At 39.4% G+C, this 19,533-nt stretch overlaps 1 protein-coding gene and 1 pseudogene across 1 annotated transcript; one reads left to right on the plus strand and one right to left on the minus strand.

The window, feature by feature from the left end:
- The first annotated feature begins 9,203 nt into the window (after positions 1 to 9,203).
- LOC149216759 (UDP-glycosyltransferase 72B1 pseudogene) lies at positions 9,204 to 9,728 on the plus strand (annotated as a pseudogene).
- A 1,293-nt stretch (positions 9,729 to 11,021) lies between these two features.
- Positions 11,022 to 11,759, minus strand: LOC149216760 (fasciclin-like arabinogalactan protein 21). The gene has a single exon (XM_089390058.1). It carries the CDS (start codon positions 11,757 to 11,759, stop codon positions 11,022 to 11,024), a length of 738 nt encoding a protein of 245 aa, XP_089246184.1.
- Positions 11,760 to 19,533: the final 7,774 nt, after the last annotated feature.

Raw genomic sequence — 19,533 nt, forward strand, 5'->3', positions numbered from 1 at the left:
ACTAAACACATATAACCATAAGAAGAAGAATCAATGCACATGAAACACAGAAAATACTCAGGGGAAAGCCTCAGCTAAAAACCCCACTATCTGTATTATCATACAAGGTGGAAATATTTCAAAATTACACAAAGCCTTATCTCTCACAGCTAACCAGCTCTTGGTATCAGAGGGAGCATGGAGCTCATGTATAAATTTCTCTATAGATTAGCTACCTCTCATACCATGTAGAAATTCAGCAAATTCTCTACAAATCTCACTCTAAGACTATGTAGAAAATCTGACTATAGATTAACCCGATAATGCAATATATCAAAGTAAAAGACTATAATCTACTTCTACTATCAAACTTTTGGAAGCTTAAAGATTGAGTTGAATCAGAGCTGAACACATATAACCAGAAGAAGAATCAATGCACATGAAACACAAAAGAATACTCAGGGGAAAGCCTCAGCTAAAAACCCCACTATCTGTATTATCATACAAGGTGGAAATATCTCAGAATTACACAAAGCCTTAGCTCTCACAGCTAGCCAACTCTTAGTACAATCCTCTTTGATGCTCACAGGAAATCAAAGCTTCTCACAAGCCTTCTCCTCTGCCCTCCAAGCTCCTATTTCCTTGTGCTGTTTCTCATGGGTGATCCTCATGTTACCAAGTGGAAGACTCTCAACCAAGTGGAACACTGATCTCTCACACTGATCTCACACCCTGCCAGAACTACGCAATCCTCAAGGAACCTTATTCCTTCTGCATGCATGAGTTTTCTTTATAGGAAACCACTTGCAACTGATAGTACACTATCATTACCTTTAATCTCAACTGGGTCTTTCTTTTATGATGAGGGAATCTTCAATTATCTGGAGTACACTAGTTGAGTGCATGCATGCATCCACTGATTGTTAACTCTCAATTAGTTCCTCAAACAGTTTGGAATTAATTTAACTGGACTTAACTCAGTAAACTGAGTTAACTAATTACAACTCAAATATAACTCAATCATATCTCCTTAATTAAGGGATAATCTCCTTAATTTAAGGGATAACTCTTGCATGACTTCAAAAAGACTTCTAACTTGGATTTCTCCAACTAATTAATTCATAATGAATTAATTAATTATTTCCAAGCAGCTGGTAAGACTAAATTCGATTTTAATACACAATTTTAATTCAATGACAAATTAAAATTGGAATTTTTGGATTCTATTTTTATCATTTCTTGTTGCTATTTTCAACACTCCCTCTCAACAAGAAAGGAATTCAACTCGATCCCGATCGTAAACCTTTGGAATGTTATGTATGCAACACTTCTCTCTAGTGTTGTTGCTCCAACAACTCTAGAAACAAAAAAAACATCCCACCTGAATCAGCATGATGCATTTGTCATTAAAGTCTCTGACTGCTATTGCCTCTGTCAACTGAAAACTTTGCGTTTATGCTGACTCTGCCTTTCTGGACTGTTGTCAATCCTTCTCTACGCTCTTCAGTGTCTGACTGCTCTAGTCTCTATCACTTTGATATCTGACTGCATCAATCATGTTGATTCCTCCCGCTACTATGTACTTTGGGCTCCCGTAGCAAGGTACGATCCATGATATAAAACTTCTCAATGGACCTTGCCCAATTTCAGCCTTCATGAGACTATCACTTCACATCACCCCACCTCACACCTGGAGGTATGGCTGCATGTGATCCCTCTGCCCACTTCTCCAATTGTGGTTCCTCCACAATTGTCTGAGACTTCTTCTGGGACTGCATGTTGAGAGGTAATTTAGTCTCCCTCTCAACCACCAAGTCTCTAACATTTGCCTTGCTCCTCAAGGCTTTGCATGCATCTTGAACCTCAAGAGCATACAGGTTTTTAACTCGTGAACCGATCTGCTTCTCTTGTCTCATGGCGATGTGTCTAAGGAAAACCTTTCCCTTACTAAAGACAACATCGTAGCCTTTGTCCTCCAACATTGCGACCGATACCAAGTTCTTCTTCAGACTAGGCACATACTTCACATCTGTCAAGGTGATAGGAGCTCCATGCTCCCTCTAAAAAGCAATCGTGCCCACTCCTTAAACACTAAACCTTTCATCGTCACCCATCTCTATGTGAATCTCGAGGTCTTTCTCCTCCAAGGTACTGAATAAACTTTTATCGCCGGTCATGTGGAATGAGGCTCCACTGTCAAGATACAAACAACAACCCATCATCGATGACACCATGCATGTGATGAGGGTGAAGTCCATTTCGAACTAAGAGGCTAATGCCTCACCTTCCGATCCTTCCAAGGATCCCTTCTTGGACTTTTTCTATGGGCAATTAGTCGCATAATGTCCCATCTCGTGACAATTAAAGCATCTCACTTTAGACTTGTCACCCTTGTTCCCTCCATGAGAAGAATTCGATTTGGAATGGGAATCCTTCCCCTTCCCTTTCCTTGCCTTACTCGTTAAGGCCATATTTTCTTCATCATCATCCTTGGATAAAGAACCATCTCGGGTGCTCCTCCTGATCTCCTCCTGCATGAGATCTAACCATAGTCGTTCGCAATTTGATAGTTTCTCCCTTCCATTCATAGAGTCCTGGTAGCTATTCCAGCTCTTTGGATGGCCAAGGAGAGTGAGGCTCACCATATCATCATTGGTAGTAGTTACTCCCACATTACCAAGCTCATCTCTGCAAGTGGTGAGCTTGTTCAGATATGTGGAAATAGTATCGTCGTTCTCCATCTTGATTCTTTGAAGCTTATCCTTGAGCGCCAATTTCCTTTGGTCGCTACTGTTCTGGTAGAGGTCCTTCAATGTCTTCCGCATTGAATATGGAGTATCCTTCCCATGGAGGCTTGAGACAATATGGTCTCGAACTCCCTCAAGGACGATCCGTCTCATTCTTGCCACACACTTCTTTCACTCAGTCAACTCTTGTGCATTAGTTGAATCTGGTCTTGAGATTTCTTGATCAATGAAATCCTTCAAGCCATTGTCTTCTAATACAGTTTCAATGCGATCTTTCCATGCTATGTAATTCAAGCTACCTTCCAAGGCATACTCGAGTCTCAAGCCATAGAACGCCAATGGCAAACCTTGAAGTATGATAAGAATTCGATTTGCACCTGCAACCCCGAACTTCAAACTTCGAATTCTCTTCTCCATATATTGTTCACAGCTTCGATAAACTTGGCTCTGATACCATGTACAAATTTCTCTATAGATCAACTACCTCTGATACGTAGAAATTCTGCAAATTCTCTACAAATCTCACTCTAAGATTATGAAGAAAATATGACTGTAGATTAACCCAATAATGCAATATACCAAAGCAAAATACTATAATCTACTTCTACTATCAAACTGCGGAAGCTTAAAGATCGAGTTGAATCAGAGCTGAACACATATAACCAGAAGAAGAATCAATGCACATGAAACACAGAAAAATACTCAGGGGAAAGCCTCAGCTAAAAACCCCACTATCTGTATTATCATACAAGGTGGAAATATTTCAGAATTACACAAAGCCTTAGCTCTCACAGCTAGCCAACTCTCAATGCAATCCTCCTGGATGCTCAAAGGCAATCAAAGCTTCTCACAAGCCTTCTCTTCTGCCCTCCAAGCTCCTATTTCCTTGCGCTGTTTCTCATGGGTGATCTTCTTTTTACCAAGTGGAAGACTCTCAACCAAGTGGAACACTAATCTCTCACATTGATCTCACATCCTGTCAGAACTGCGCAATCCTCAAGGAAACTTATTCCTTCTGCATGCATGAGTTTTCTTTATAGGAAACCGCATGCAACTGATAGTACACTGTCATTGTCTTTAATCTCCACTGGGTCTTTCTCAGAATAGACATGCATGAGCTTCTGATGACGGAATCTTCAGTTATCTGGAGTACACTAGTTGAGTGCATGCATACATCAACTGATTGTTAACTCTCAATTATCCTCAAACAGTTTGGAACTAATTTAACTGGACTTAACTTAGTAAATTGAGTTAACTAATTACAACTCAAATATAACTCAATCTTATCTCCTTAATTTAAGGGATAACTCTTGCATGACTTCAAAAAGACTTCTAACTTGAATTTCTCCAACTAATTAATCCATAATGAATTAACTAGCATTTGCATCAGATGTTGCAAAGAAAACGCCGTAAGGCATAAAGTGCGGAAATCCATTATCCATGTAGTGTGTGCATTATTCAACAAGGTGGATCTCTCTAAATTTGTTGCAAACATTTATGTTGTTGCATTGCTAATTTATTTAGAATCTACTACTACCTCCTCTTCTTGGAATATTAAATTTCTTATCACCCCATGATGACAATCCCTCTAATTATTGGCATCACAATTTTTGCACTTTAAAGGCTTTACCTTCAACCTAAAAAAACATGAATTTAAGTCACTCAATTAAAAAGAAATTGCTAAATTGCTATTTATCAGATTTTGAGTAAAAACAATTAATAACTCATATTTACAACACTTCAAATATTTACAACCTATTAAGTCTTGTATTTATAACTCATATTTATAACCCTTTAAAATGAAACTAACTATCTATATTTTTATTAATAATAAAAAAAATCTTCTTTATAAATCTAACACTCACATGCTACTCCTATATATTTATCTTATATTTAATATTGAGTGTCCATCAATTGAATGACAAGATGAAAGCTCAACTTAATTGCACATTTTTGAACTGCTTTGTGGGAATTCATGTCCCATTAATTTAATGGCAAATTGAAGTTTCAAATACAGCACACATTTTATACCAGATTCAGAGAGTTCATGAACAAACTTTTAAGGTTTTAATGGATCTAGGTCATTTGTATTTTCTCTCATATTCTGGGTCGTTTGTATTTTCTCTGATGTTGACTATACTAGCAATTGTCCCAAAAGGTACAAATCTTAATGTCCTTTTAACGATCAAGCCTTATGTGAAAACAATCATATTGATGCACTAGTGTACATTGATTTGTTACATTTGTCTTGGTCTATAATAGAGGTGTAACAAATATGCATTGCAAGGTATGTTGAGAATTTGGTTATCTAGTAAGCTTAAAGTCATTCTTGATTCATTATCTTTACCATCTCAGGAAGAAGAAGAAGAAGAAGAAAAGCCTATTGAATTGAAAAAGAGCCCTAAAAAGTATTAGGATCCATGGGTCATTTTTTTGCATCATGTAGCAAGATAACATGGCTAATCGATTATGCCACATGAAGAATTAGCCTTTGCCAATATTTAGGCTTATAACTCGGTGATTTTTTATACTAATATTCTTATACCAATTTACCATGATAATTCTATTCTAAATTAAAACATTGTTTGCAGGCTATCGCGGGAGCTGAGCGTTTGCTCCCTGAAAATATACCTTCAAGGTTCCTTAGGTGGATAGCAGAGCTACTATACTTGACATTGGCAGTTTCTAATGTCGGGCTCTGTAAGGCCACGATGCCCTTTTTGCTTCTTCTTTTTTTTTTTGGGTAAAACAAGAGACACATTGTACCAGAAGACATATAGGGATTCCGCAGAGGATTCTGTTAAGGTTAAAGTCAAATAACTATGAGTAAAATTCATAGGTACTTTTTTGAAGTACTTATTCTATTTCAAGAAAGATCATTCTATTGTACTAAGCAGTGTGAAATGACCCCGCTTAAGTAAATACTGTGTTAGTTCGAATAAGTTTGATAGAATTTAAAATAGGCCATGAACTACTAAGATTTTGCAGAGCTTTATGAATGTTCAGTTAAGTTAGCAATTTGTTGTCCAGAGGCACAGTTTCAAAGAGAAAATGCCATCTGAAATGAACACTGTTTATTTACTTGTGGAAAATAACCATTAAATAGTCCAATTGAGAGGCAAATGCCAGTATGCAGCCTGCATTTTTTATTATCAAAAGAAGTTAAAGCTTGTTATGCATACCAAATGACAAATACTAATCATTCACATCGCAATAAGGGTTGGAAATTAATAATTCTGGAGGCACCAAATACGAGAGTTCAATACAACGATAAAGCTTATTAATAAACGCAGAGTAGCATTGTCATGCAGGGCACACCAATCACCCATTTGCTACATGAGTTTCCAAAGCATCACTGGACTCTGGCATGATTAGCATTCAACTTGCATTTTACGAGATAGTAAAACTCATCACTGGACTCTGGCATGATTAGCATTCAACTTGCATTTTACGAGATAGTAAAGATACATGGACAGGGTATCTTTAGAACATGACATCATGCTCCTGAGTAACAAATCTAAAAGAAATCTGTATAAACAAAACAAATACATTTCCAACTGGCTTATCACATATTTCCTTAAAATTTGTGATAGATAACCTACCATAAACAATCCAAAACTCAAACTGGACTGGACGATCTCTTATATCTAAACAAGACTGGGGACTTGAGGCTGTTGTGCAAATTACTGCATACACATTCCATGACAACCTGTACTACAAACTTTCAAATATAATCTGAGCTCCCATATCCCTCTCAAGGAATTATAAGTTTTTCTCCAGCATAGATGGTGTCATCAGTGTACTTATTTGCATATTTTATTTGATAAACTGAAACCTGCACTCAACCAAGGAAACAGAACCAGTTACACAAGACTTATACAATGGATAGAAGGGAACAAGATGGCAACTTTAGTTTCACATGCATTCAAAAAGCTGAACAACAACTACGCTAAGAAATCCTCTACAATAAGGTGGAACAAAGAATAAAGATACTTGATAAATACAGTGAGACCACTCACCAAAATACAAGAGTTCAATACAACGATAAAGCTTATTAATAAACGCAGGGTAGCATTGTCATGCAGGGCACACCAATCACCCATTTGCTACATGGGTTTCCAAAGAATCACTGGACTCTGGCATGATTAGCATTCAACTTGCATTTTATGAGATAGTAAAGAAACATGGACAGGGTATCTCTAGAACATGACATCATGCCCCTGAGTAACAAATCTAAAAGAAACCTGTATAAACAAAACAAATACATTTCCAACTGGCTTATCACATATTTCCTTAAAATTTGTGATAGATAACCTACCATAAACAATCCAAAACTCAAACTGGACTGGTTGACCTCTTATATCTAATCAAGACTGGGGACTTGAGGCTGTTGTGCAAATTACTGCATACACATTCCATGACAACCTGTACTACAAACTTTCAAATATAATCTGAGCTCCCATATCCCTCTCAAGGAATTATAAGTTTTTCTCCAGCATAGATGGTGTCATCAGTGTACTTATTTGCAGCTTTTATTTGATCAACTGAAACCTGCACTTAACCAAGGAAACAGAACCAGTTACACAAGTCTTATACAATGGATAGAAGGGAACAACATGGCAGCTTAGTTTCACATTCATGAAATGAACACTGTTTATTTACTTGTGGAAAATAACTATTAAATAGTCCAATTGAGAGGCAAATGCCAGTATGCAGCTTGCATTTTTTATTATCAAAAGAAGTTAAAGCTTGTTATGCATACCAAATGACAAATACTAATCATTCACATCGCAATATGGGTTGGAAATTAATAATTCTGGAGGCACCAAATACAAGAGTTCAATACAACGATAAAGCTTATTAATAAACGCAGGGTAGCATTGTCATGCAGGGCACACCAATCACCCATTTGCTACATGAGTTTCCAAAGCATCACTGGACTCTGGCATGATTAGCATTCAACTTGCATTTTACGAGATAGTAAAGATACATGGACAGGGTATCTCTAGAACATGACAACGTGCCCCTGAGTAACAAATCTAAAAGAAATATGTATAAACAAAACAAATACATTTCCAACTGGCTTATCACATATTTCCTTAAAATTTGTGATAGATAACCTACCATAAACAATCCAAAACTCAAACTGGACTGGACGATCTCTTATATCTAAACAAGACTGGGGACTTGAGGCTGTTGTGAAAATTACTGCATACACATTCCATGACAACCTGTACTACAAACTTTCAAATATAATCTGAGCTCCCATATCCCTCTTAAGGAATTATAAGTTTTTCTCCAGCATAGATGGTGTCATCAGTGTACTTATTTGCAGATTTTATTTGATCAACTGAAACCTGCACTCAACCAAGGAAACAGAACCAATTACACAAGTCTTATACAATGGATAGAAGGGAACAAGATGGCAACTTTAGTTTCACATGCATTCAAAAAGCTGAACAACAACTACGCTAAGAAATGCTCTACAATAAGGTGGAACAAAGAATAAAGATACTTGATAAATAGAGTCAGACCACTCACCAAAATACAAGAGTTCAATACAACGATAAAGCTTATTAATAAACGCAGGGTAGCATTGTCATGCAGGGCACACCAATCACCCATATGCTACATGAGTTTCCAAAGAATCACTGGACTCTGGCATGATTAGCATTCAACTTGCATTTTTACGAGATAGTAAAGATACATAGACAGGGTATCTCTAGAACATGACATCATGCCCCTGAGTAACAAATCTAAAAGAAACCTGTATAAACAAAACAAATACATTTCCAACTGGCTTATCACATATTTCCTTAAAATTTGTGATAGATAACCTACCATAAACAATCCAAAACTCAAACTGGACTGGACGACCTCTTATATCTAATCAAGACTGGGGACTTGAGGCTGTTGTGCAAATTACTGCATACACATTCCATGACAACCTGCACTACAAACTTTCAAATATAATCTGAGCTCCCATATCCCTCTCAAGGAATTATAAGTTTTTCTCCAGCATAGATGGTGTCATCAGTGTACTTATTTGCAGTTTTTATTTGATCAACTGAAACCTGCACTTAACCAAGGAAACAGAACCAGTTACACAAGTCTAGAAGACTACAACATCGCAGCTTAGTTTCACATGCATTCAAAAAGCTAGAACACATATCCCCATATTAGACCACATCCTAATCAGAGAGTTGTTATGATTGACAATCCAGGCCATGACATTGCCACATCACATATACACTACATCCACTTTAATTATAATTTCTTTCTGACGGGCCTTCTGCCGATTCTCGGAATAGATTTGCCAGACCCTCTTCTATACAGATCTGATATTTCATTCAACTGGTTCATTCAACATTCCCTTCGGCTTCAGGAAGCTCATGGAATTCTGATAAACACATGCCAAGAAATGGAACCAGCACAAATAAAAGCTCTCAAGGAAGGAAGGTTCTGAGCGCTGTTGAAATGACCCCTTGTATTTATCCCGTTGGGCTGCTAATAGCTTTTTCTCTTTCAGAATCTGAAGAGAAGTTTGAGAAGGAGGGCTGCCTCAAATGGCTAGACCGCCAGCCCGCCTCGACAGTTCTGTTCGTTTCTTTTGGGAGCCGCGGCACCCTGTCGGAGAATCAGATTCAGGAACTAGCTTTGGGGCTAGAAGCAAGTGTGCAGCGGTTCCTTTGGGTGTTGCGTAAGGAGCCTCCTCCTCCAACTGAATCCACTATGACTACCGAAGCAGATATGAGGGAGGTTCTACCTGAGGGTTTCGAGACTCGAATCCAGGACCGTGGATTTGTGGTGGATTCATGGGCACCTCAGATTGCTGTCCTCTCTCATCCATCCACAGACGGTTTCCTTTTTCATTGCGGTTGGAATTCAACGATCGAATGCATCTTACATGGAGTGTCGATGATCGCTTGGCCTCTCTTTGCTGAACAGAGAATGAATGCCTTCCTTCTAGTGAAGGAGATGAAGGTGGGCATTGAAGCGTAGAAGGGCGCAGATGCATTGGTGAAGAGAGAGGAAGTGGAAAGAGCGGCGAGGGAATTAATGGAAGGAGAGGGGGAATGGAAATGAAGAAGGGGATGGCAAAATTGAGGGGAAGGCCCATCATTGAGTGACAACTGTCTGAAGGATGGAAAACATCACAAAAATGGTTTCTAAAAAGCGCAATATTCTCAACTGCCTACGACATTCCAATAATCTGAACCGCCTACAACATTTTTCACCGACGATCTAATGGCTAGAGTTTATTCCATCGTCTAACAATCGATCTAAAGGGCCATAACGAGACAGCACGACATGGAGGGGAGTTCCTTTCAGAGGGAATGCCTTACAGCGTAAATATTTCCGAACTCCTGAAAGGGTATACCTATCCACTCTTAAAACTATTTTGCAGATGGTGCAAGGCTTTATGAACCACAACCCCATGCCAGAATTCAAAGAGTTCACTCACGCAGTTGCATAAGCATTCGTGCCATAATCCTAGATTTACTTCTCTGAGCCCATTAGACTTGAATGCTATTCTTCGACACAAAAAATTGCAGACTTCTTCATGCATGGCAAATATCAGTGCTAAATGGTGTTCAGCATCCTTGTAATTATGATAAATTTCAGGTGATTGAATTACGATATAACTTTCAGGCAATTTAATTTGATTTGCAGATTCCAAAACATTTTAGTAATCAAATTTCCTTAATATTCTGCAATCTTGAATTTCGTTACGTGTGCTCTTAACAACGCTCAGTAGACTTTGCTAGTTTCGATCAGAAGATTGCACCCTCACATTTCTTTGAAGGATCTGGATGAAATGGCATGTTTATTATTATTACTGGCAATGCAGTATCTATGGCGATCTGGCCTCTTCTGTGAATTCTACTCGTTTACTGGCATTCCATTTTAGTTTCTCTTTGAACCATCTCAGCTCTATGGTTGTTTCCCATTGATAAAGAAAATCCATGGCTTAAGGAGATTCTCATGACAGAGAAAAGAATTGAAAGCGCGAAGTCATACTTGACATACAGAAAATTAAGAAACCATGAAAGAAAAGAATTAAAGGAATCAGAACCATTATATAAATTGCCATTGTTCCATTACAGTTCAAGCAAAATGTGGCTTCTTGATAGAGGAACATAACATGTTGCATTCATAGACATTTAATTGCTTGCTTCCTGGACATGATTTCTCATGGATACCACTGTACTCAAATTGCAAAGGCAAAATACATCACAAATACACAGACAGCAACTAAAATAAAAGAATCTTTAGCTCCTTATTGACCTACTACTACTCATGATGATCACCAGTGCTGCTGTTTCTGTAAAACCCCATCTGATCCTCTGAGCTCATCAAGAGGGACCGAAGAATCTCGCTGCTGTCGCTGGAAGCCCACTCCATCGGATCCACAGAGCTTATGAGCGGCCGAAGAATCTCATGCACGACTATCCATCTGTTGCTGAAAACATCCGCAATCTTTATACCCACATAATTGACAGAGAAGGGTTTGCTGTCGCTCACAACTAGTGATTGCCCATGGAGGAGAGTCTTCAGTGTTGTGCCCGCCGGAAGCTGCACAAGATCTGCCAAAGGCAGCCTCATGTTGGGAAGCACATGGTACCTCACATTGTTCGAAAATTCTTGGCCTTCGCTTGAGAAAACGAAATCGTCGCTGAGAGTAAAGATGGTGAGGTTTTGCAGGCGCAGAAGCTCAGGGGACTTGATGCGCATGGCCAAGGCGAGGATGTTGTAACCGCGATCTCTAAGACTGAGCGCTGCATCTTGCAGCATGAAGGGCGTTATGACATTCAGGGGATGATCAGGACCAGGACTAGTTGATGATGATGGTGATGGTGACATCATTGCAGGAACAGGGGCTCCCGCAGTTGTGTCATAATTACTGTGATCAAGATCAAGATCAAGAAGCAGCTTGTCGACGCCATGGATCGCTAACAGCCCGTCATTGAGAATGTCAAGATGCGAGACAAGAACTCCATTAATGTACACTGGATGATACTCGGCCGGCATTTGAGTGGAGGGAGAGATGGAATCTTGGCGGCCACCTCCGTGAGAATTACCTGTGACGACGAGGCTGCAGTGGGCGGCAATGGCTTCTAGGTTTGTTCGGTTGGGCAGCTTTTGCAGATCGGCGTAGGTGAAGAGGCCCTTGGCGATGTGGTGGGAGAAGGCCCATCATTGAGTGACAACTGTCTTAAGGATGGAAGACGATCTAATGGCTAGAGTTTATTCCATCGTCTAACAATCGATCTAAGGGCCCATAACCAGACAGCGCGGCATGGAGGGGAGTTCCTCTCAGAGGGAACGCCTTACGGCGTAACAAGATTCTCGGTTGGAATTCTGTGTGGCCAAAAGAATATTGAGTTACGAAGTCAGTGAGAGCTATGGATGGCAATACGTTGTAGAGACATATAATAGCCTTTGATCCCTGTGATCTCGTTCTCTTTCGCTCCCAATAGGACAATTGATGCATCATATTAGTGCACATATCACGCTTCTCTATAAGAAGCTTGACTCCTCCAAAAACAGATAACAATATCAATAACACACAAAGCATGAATGGTATTTCAGTTAAAGCGTTTGGAGAATACATCGTTTGGAGTGTAAGGCGTTTGGATTGGGAGGAGGTCCACAGAGCTAAGGAGTGGCAACTATGTATGTATTGGAGAGGTGGTGTGGGTGCCGCAACGTATGAAGACTGTCAAAAGAACAGAAAATAACGCACAGTTTCGTTGCGCAAGTGGGGAGAGTAGCGTAGTAACTTGGTATGGGCAGCGTGCTAGTCGAAGGAGAATCCTACACAAAAGATAGCATTCAACACATAGAGAATTGCATAAAACTCAGGTGACAGGAAGAGCGCAGGTGACAGGCGTCGGAGGAGCCCATGCTGGTGCCTGAAAGCCTGAAGCGTAGACAAAGAACAAAGGAGTTACTATGACAGAACTGGCAAAAAATGCAGCTAGAATTTATCTGATGGCACATTCATTACATTTGGGACTAATAGTAGAATTGTCATGCACAGAGACGCCACAAAACCAGTGGCTCAAATTTGAGTAGGGTAGGAAATCCCCTGCACTTTTCATACCATGTTAAACATAACCATGGGGAAGACCAAATATGAAGGATAAGTATTGAATGCATTATTATTCACAATAACACACATTTATAATACATAGGAGTGACCCTTGGTTTCACATTCCAAGTGGTCTCTTGGACTCCATTAGACCGTTCAGCGCCCACACCTTAACCCTTGGCAGATTAGGTGTCCAACAGATTTAAATTCTGGATCCAACGAGCAGCACCCTGCATACTTTGGACAGACCCAGAGTGAGATAAACTGGAAATCATGAAATACTGTGTTTCTTGTCAATATTTTGGAGGGAAAGAAAGCAAGCTACTTTTTTAGTCGCATTTTCAATTTATTTCTTTGAAGGTCTATTCAAATTTTAAGTGTACGTACTCATCTGATGCGGAATGAAATTTCAGATCCAACCAATACGCAAAATTCACTTAATGGTTTCTCACGTTTACAATTCCTCGACTCCTTCAGAATGTAACTTTCTCTTTCATAAATATAAAAGTTACAAAGTTTTCCATTGGAAAAATAAAAGAATTTCATTATGAATATTCAGCGCAATGTCGTCCAAATTTTTTAGACCAAACATCAGAATGGAATGCAAACTAAAGAGGGAAAACCAACATCACTAAAAAAAATCCCCTTGCTGGCAGACTAAATAATATAAATATGAAACAAAGATTCACAAGTAAGAATAAATAAAGCTGCTATGGTTTCTGTAGGTCAAAATAAACAAATAGAGCTAGAGATTTGGAAAAAAAGAACAGCAGCATATCTTCAACAAAGAATAAACAGAGAAAATAAGTGGAGAGGTCTGTCCCATTGAACAGATAACATCATAGAATTTTGTTTTGATCTGGCTAAAGTGGTTCAGAGGAGTAATTGTTATCATCTCCACCTTGCTTCAAACCACACATGTGACATGTTCACTCTTCATGAGCTAATTGTTGATTGAGGCTTTCCATAAGCAATGAAAGTGTATCTCACTCTTGCTTACAGGCCAGAGGGTGGGGTGAGTCTTGAGAGAAGTTACATAAAAATGAAAAATAATATCATAAAATTATCCAAGACAGGCAAACAATTAAAACACAAGCATCTGAATATTATCATTATCTATAAAAATAAGATGAATCTTGCCAAAAGAATTACTTGTGAAACAATCTGGTCTCAAACAAATATAAAGAAGGCAATAAATGGGTATACATGGGTAATCTGGCATTCTTAAAAGTCAGTCATACAAATATCTGTTGCTTATAATACCTTCTGTTCATAAGGCTCGTATATGGGAATTGTACTGCACGAAGTAGATAGATGAACCACACAGGAAGCATCAAATGAAAACTTTTACATCTAAAATTAAAGTCCAGAACTGATTCTAAAAATAGGTTAGGAATGTAGTGCGATTGGATGATGTCTGGAAAGGCATTTGGTAGAACTATGACAAACCTGGTTAGTTAAAAAGAGGATATCTCTACCTGATAGGGTAAATGTATGTTTTCTCTTTTGTTACCTTACAGATCTTCATATCTTCCTACCCTTTAGCATATCCGACACACTATGGAATGTCCTCTCCCGCAACATTTACAACAGGCTAATACAATAGAATCAGTTCAACGGATTCAAAATGATCCTCTGTTTTGATCTCGAATAGTACTTGGACTCATTCATTTGCAACTTTCTTGATTATTGAAATATGTCTGCATCGAGAGCCTACTGATAGAAACCGAAAAGATGTAGCGTGGGGTACCAAGACATGTTGAGAAGGAAAAAATCGATATGATAGGGATAAGGAAGAGGAGATTGGACAACAGGCAATACTCACCTGCTCTCTGACTTCATCTGAAATCTCTAATAAATCATATGGCATGCCATCTAGAATACGATCTAGTTCTTCGGTCAGAGCATGGAATCTACCCGAAATTGCTTCACCGTCCAAAGCCTGGATCACGCCATTAAAGTTGAAACCCCAAATTAATCCTCCGCCGTGATTAAAAACCATGAAAGCAAACCTCTATGTAATGTGTAGCTGAAAGATAAAGAAATGTGCTCAAACACAATTTTATCTATGAACATAGGTGAAGCATTGTGTATTCCAAATGATTTTCTGAGCGACCAAGAAACATATTGCCCAGAAAGAGTTGATGCAAAGGAGAGGCATAGAGAAGAGAATGAATGAAGTGATCATTACCAGGTACAGTTTGCTGCCATCATGGCAGAGTTGAAGCAGTCTTTTCACAGAATGGAATGTTTTTCGTAGCGAAGAAAAGCACTCCGCTGCCACCCGAGGAAGGGGTCCCTGCAATTCTCGAAGTTCTTCAAACAATGGAAGTAACAGTTGAATCCTCCTAACGAGGTCGAAACAGTCTTTCTTCTGGCTTTTTCTGTAGTCCCTGTTCATGGTACCTCACATTGTTCGAAAATTCTTGGCCTTCGCTTGAGAAAACGGAATCGTCGCTGAGAGTAAAGATGGTGAGGTTTTGCAGGCGCAGAAGCTCAGGGGACTTGAAGAACTCCATTAATGTACAGTGGATGATACTCGGCCGGCATCTGAGTGGAGGGAGAGATGGAATCTTGGTGGCCACCTCCGTGAGAATTACCTGTGACGACGAGGCTGCAGTGGGCGGCAATGGCTTCCAAGTTTGTTCCGTGGGGCAGCTTTTGCAGATCGGCGTAGGTGAAGAGGCCCTTGGCGATGTGGTGGGAGAAGGCCCATCATTGAGTGACAACTGTCTTAAGGATGGAAGACGATGTAATGGATGGAGTTTATTCCATCGTCTAATAATCGATCTAACGGCCCATAACCAGACAGCGCGGCATGGAGGGGAGTTCCTCTCAGAGAGAACACCTTACGGAGTAAAAATACACATTAATTATTATTAACAAGTCAGACCTTAAAGCTAGAGCCTAGAATAGATTAGAAGTCTGGATTTTAAAATGCTAGTTAATGGAGAATTCCAAAAATATGAAGTGCATTCAATTATATTAAATGATTATACACGTGAACAACATTTTTAGGCTATTTGTGGTGAATATGGCACCAGATGATGTTTCTTAACCTCAATTTGTCCCATGATGCAACTATTTTAAGCTTTCAAAACATAATTCAAACTAATTTGTCAGACCTTTGAGAACTGTCTCGACCTTAAACTATCTGTCCAACACCCTACGTCTGATTGCAACTCAAATGTAGCTGGACCAATCAGAACACTTTAACTGAAATTTCAAGGATGAAACAGAAACAACCAAAGAAAGCATGAATAAGCTTGCAACTTTTAAGTCGAATGTATTTCTTAATAATATGCTTTATTTTATTATTAACAAAGTCACTTACTTCATCAAATATACCCTTTTGGGGTATGATGGTTATTACTCATAAGGAACCAGCAAAATAGAACAAACCTCATAAGCCCAATAACTTATAAAACATTAAAAGGGAAAGTGTTTCAAAGAACACAACAGATTTATCTCAAACAATTCAGACCCTAGTTTTCACTCAAACACTAGTCTAGGGAACAGATTTTATTTTCGCTAATCACATTCATTTTATTTTCTCCACACTCAACATTGTTTTGACAGCCACATTGGATAGCACATAAAGAGGGGGATGGGAACGACCTCCATGGCTTTGTTTTAGTCTACCATTTTGCATCAGCAGAAATCAAAAGAAATGAAATGGAACTTCTCCAATCCCACTCTAAACTGCACAATATCAATTACAAAGCATAGAAGAAACTCCGAGGTAGAAGAATGAATCATAAAGGATGTGTGATATTTGGGGCTATGGCTTATAAATTGAGCAAACAGCAGAGATGCATTCAAAAACAAATGAGAACAACACTAAGGGACCAGTGTAAATTGATAGTGCCAATGAAATATTTGATGTCTAACAACTTTGGGAATGCAATGAAAGCCAATGGATGTTTGTCTAAAAGAAAGATATTTTACACGCAAGCAAAAGGAAAGGCTAAAAAGGGGAATTGCTTGAAGAGAATTATAATTGACCTTTGAGAACTGTCTCAACCTTAAACTATCTGTCCAGCACCCTACGTCTGATTGCAACTCAAATGTAGCTGGACCAATCAGAACACTTTAACTGAAATTTCAAGGATGAAACAGAAACAACCAAAGAAAGCATGAATAAGCTTGCAACTTTTATGTCGAATGTATTTCTTAATAATATGCTTTATTTTATTATTAACAAAGTCACTTACTTCATCAAATATACCCTTTTGGGGTATAATGGTTATTACTTATAGGGAACCAGCAAAATAGAACAAACCTCATAAGCCCAATAACTTATAAAACATTAAAAGGGAAAGTGTTTCAAAGAACACAACAGATTTATCTCAAACAATTCAGACCCTAGTTTTCACTCAAACACTAGTCTAGGGAACAGATTTCCAATTTTTTACTACATATACAATCTTCAAATCATTCAACACGTTTAAAATCATCCTACTTTAATCTGAAATGAAAATTGTGAAGTCAATTCAGATTAATCTAGTCTGCCCAATTATGTAACAACCAAAACTATCTCAAGAAATACTAAAGAAAAGGAGATATGCATATTTTTCAATGACAAAGGAAGCAAAGGACAAAGCCACAGCTAAAAAGAGATAAACTTCCTCAACTCATAAGCACATAGCACTTGATCCATGGAAAAGAAAACAAATTTCCAACCAAGTTTCCGTAAGAAGGGGCAAGTTTCAAGGACAAGTTGTTAGACTCCCTCACTTTTCATGTAACAGCATCCCAGCATCCCATAAAACACATACATACAAGTATAAACTATAGACTAAAAGGATAGACAGAAGCAAAAGACAACAGACTAAAACGATAAACTGCCTTTCCTAAGCGAAAAACAACACAGACTGACAGGATAAATTTCCTTCCCTCTCCTTAAATATATCTGATTATCAACCCATAAAAACATTTGGCTAGTTTCATGCCAGCACGTGTCCAGTTCAAATACCCCTGGGTGAGGTGCACTAGCCAAAATAGTTTACTGGGGATGCCATCTACGAATGTGGAATCATCCCAGATTTCCTGGCAAGTTTTTACTTGGAAAAAGAAATAAATCAACCCATAAAACAATATAAAATAAAATAAGTAAATATTGCTTGCATAATGTATCATTAAAAAGCAGTCCATGTAAAATTTCCAAATGCAGTTTTCACCACAGAAACTATTAGCACAGGCAGTCCAAATCAGTAAATGTATCCCAATACAATCAGCTATGTATAAATTGTCTAACAAATATGTCTGGATGACGTAAGTTGTTTGTACATATCACAATCTCAACATTCAAATTGGAGAAACTGACCACTAATAGAAAGCCCACATTCAGTCATATTATGCATATTTTGCAAAATCCGAGATAGACTGGTGAAGGCATAAGGATGTTCACTCTCATGGCTTGAGCATGACAGTTGGATTAGCTACCCAACTAGTTCAAACATGGGGTTCAGAAGTGCACGGAGAGATGCTGGCATCAGGTAGACGGGGAGGAGAGTTCACAGGATGAGGACGACACATGGTGGAGATAGAGTTCTACATATGTTGCAGAGATGTTTGCAGTATGTGGAGGAGTTGACATCATGGACTGAGGATGAGACAGACATTGATGTTGATCTTGGTGGATGGCTACCAGGATGGTATGTTGTCGAGGACGACAACGATTTCAGGTGGAGGATGATGTAACGACCTGCAGTTCCTGGGTGTGCGGGCGGATGTGCGTGCGCGCGGGTATAGCTAAACGGGCAAGCGTTTGGCGAAGTGCGACTGCGGTTGGAGTAAAGTGCGAGCTCGTTCAAGTATGCGATATGACAATATGCGCATGTATGGAGGATGGGCAAGCATGACTTAGACTTGTATGGAGGATGGGCAAGCATGACTTAGACTTGTATGGAGGCCGACCTACATTTATGAGGAGCCGACATGGTAAAGTGAAGCATTTACGATGGAGCAAGGGGCTTTGGGCGAGTCGGCTGGGCAGTGAGACTACGCCCTGCACTTTGTATAAATAGAAGTGCGTTGGATGGCATTCAAAGCATCATTCGATCACTCATTCGCTCAAACATCATCGCTCAACAAGGCAGGCGCAGTCTAAGTGTGCATACGCTAAGGAAGGCGCAGATTTAGTATGCGCCCATTCTTGGGCAGGTGTGCACGGTGAAGCGCGGTTGTGGGTGAAGGTGCGGGTAGGAGCGCCCGGTGGTTGGGTGAGGGCGTGCACAGGTGTGTGGCGCCCGACGGTTTTGTGCGACAACTTGGTGCAGGTGTCTTGGCGAATCGGGTGAGCGCCCGGTTGGCGTGCAAGTGTGCACAGTGACTTGGTGAAGTGTTGAGATTGTGAACGGAGGTGTGTCTCGGGTAGAGGCGCCCGTGTGTGGCGACTTGGAGGCGCGCCCGAGTTGGGCAAACAACACGATCGTGCGACAAGGTGAACGAAGCGTTGGTGAGTCGTGCGGCGACTGTGCAGAGGTGCCGACGAGCTAGGCAACCGAGTTTTGCCTTGGATTGTAAATTTGGCTAAGTATGAAACTTAGGGTTTCCAAGTATACTTGTAAAGCGTTGTAACTGTTGTATAATATATTATTCGGGCAGACTCATTGTTCAGGGAGTTGCCCCTCCCTTTATACTGTGCAATTGTGTTCATCATTTATAATTGCTGCTGATAATGAATGTGTATGGGTGTTCATTGGTATA

Source organism: Pinus tabuliformis, chromosome 1_1 (genome assembly GCF_031772625.1).
Source record: "Pinus tabuliformis cultivar Carrire ecotype Pingquan chromosome 1_1, CPIR1, whole genome shotgun sequence".
Taxonomy (NCBI): domain Eukaryota; kingdom Viridiplantae; phylum Streptophyta; class Pinopsida; order Pinales; family Pinaceae; genus Pinus; species Pinus tabuliformis.

Bases quoted from the DNA above. Each gene is read 5' to 3' on its own strand.
- LOC149216760 (XM_089390058.1), bottom strand. From the start codon at position 11,759: ATGCCGGCCGAGTATCATCCAGTGTACATTAATGGAGTTCTTGTCTCG.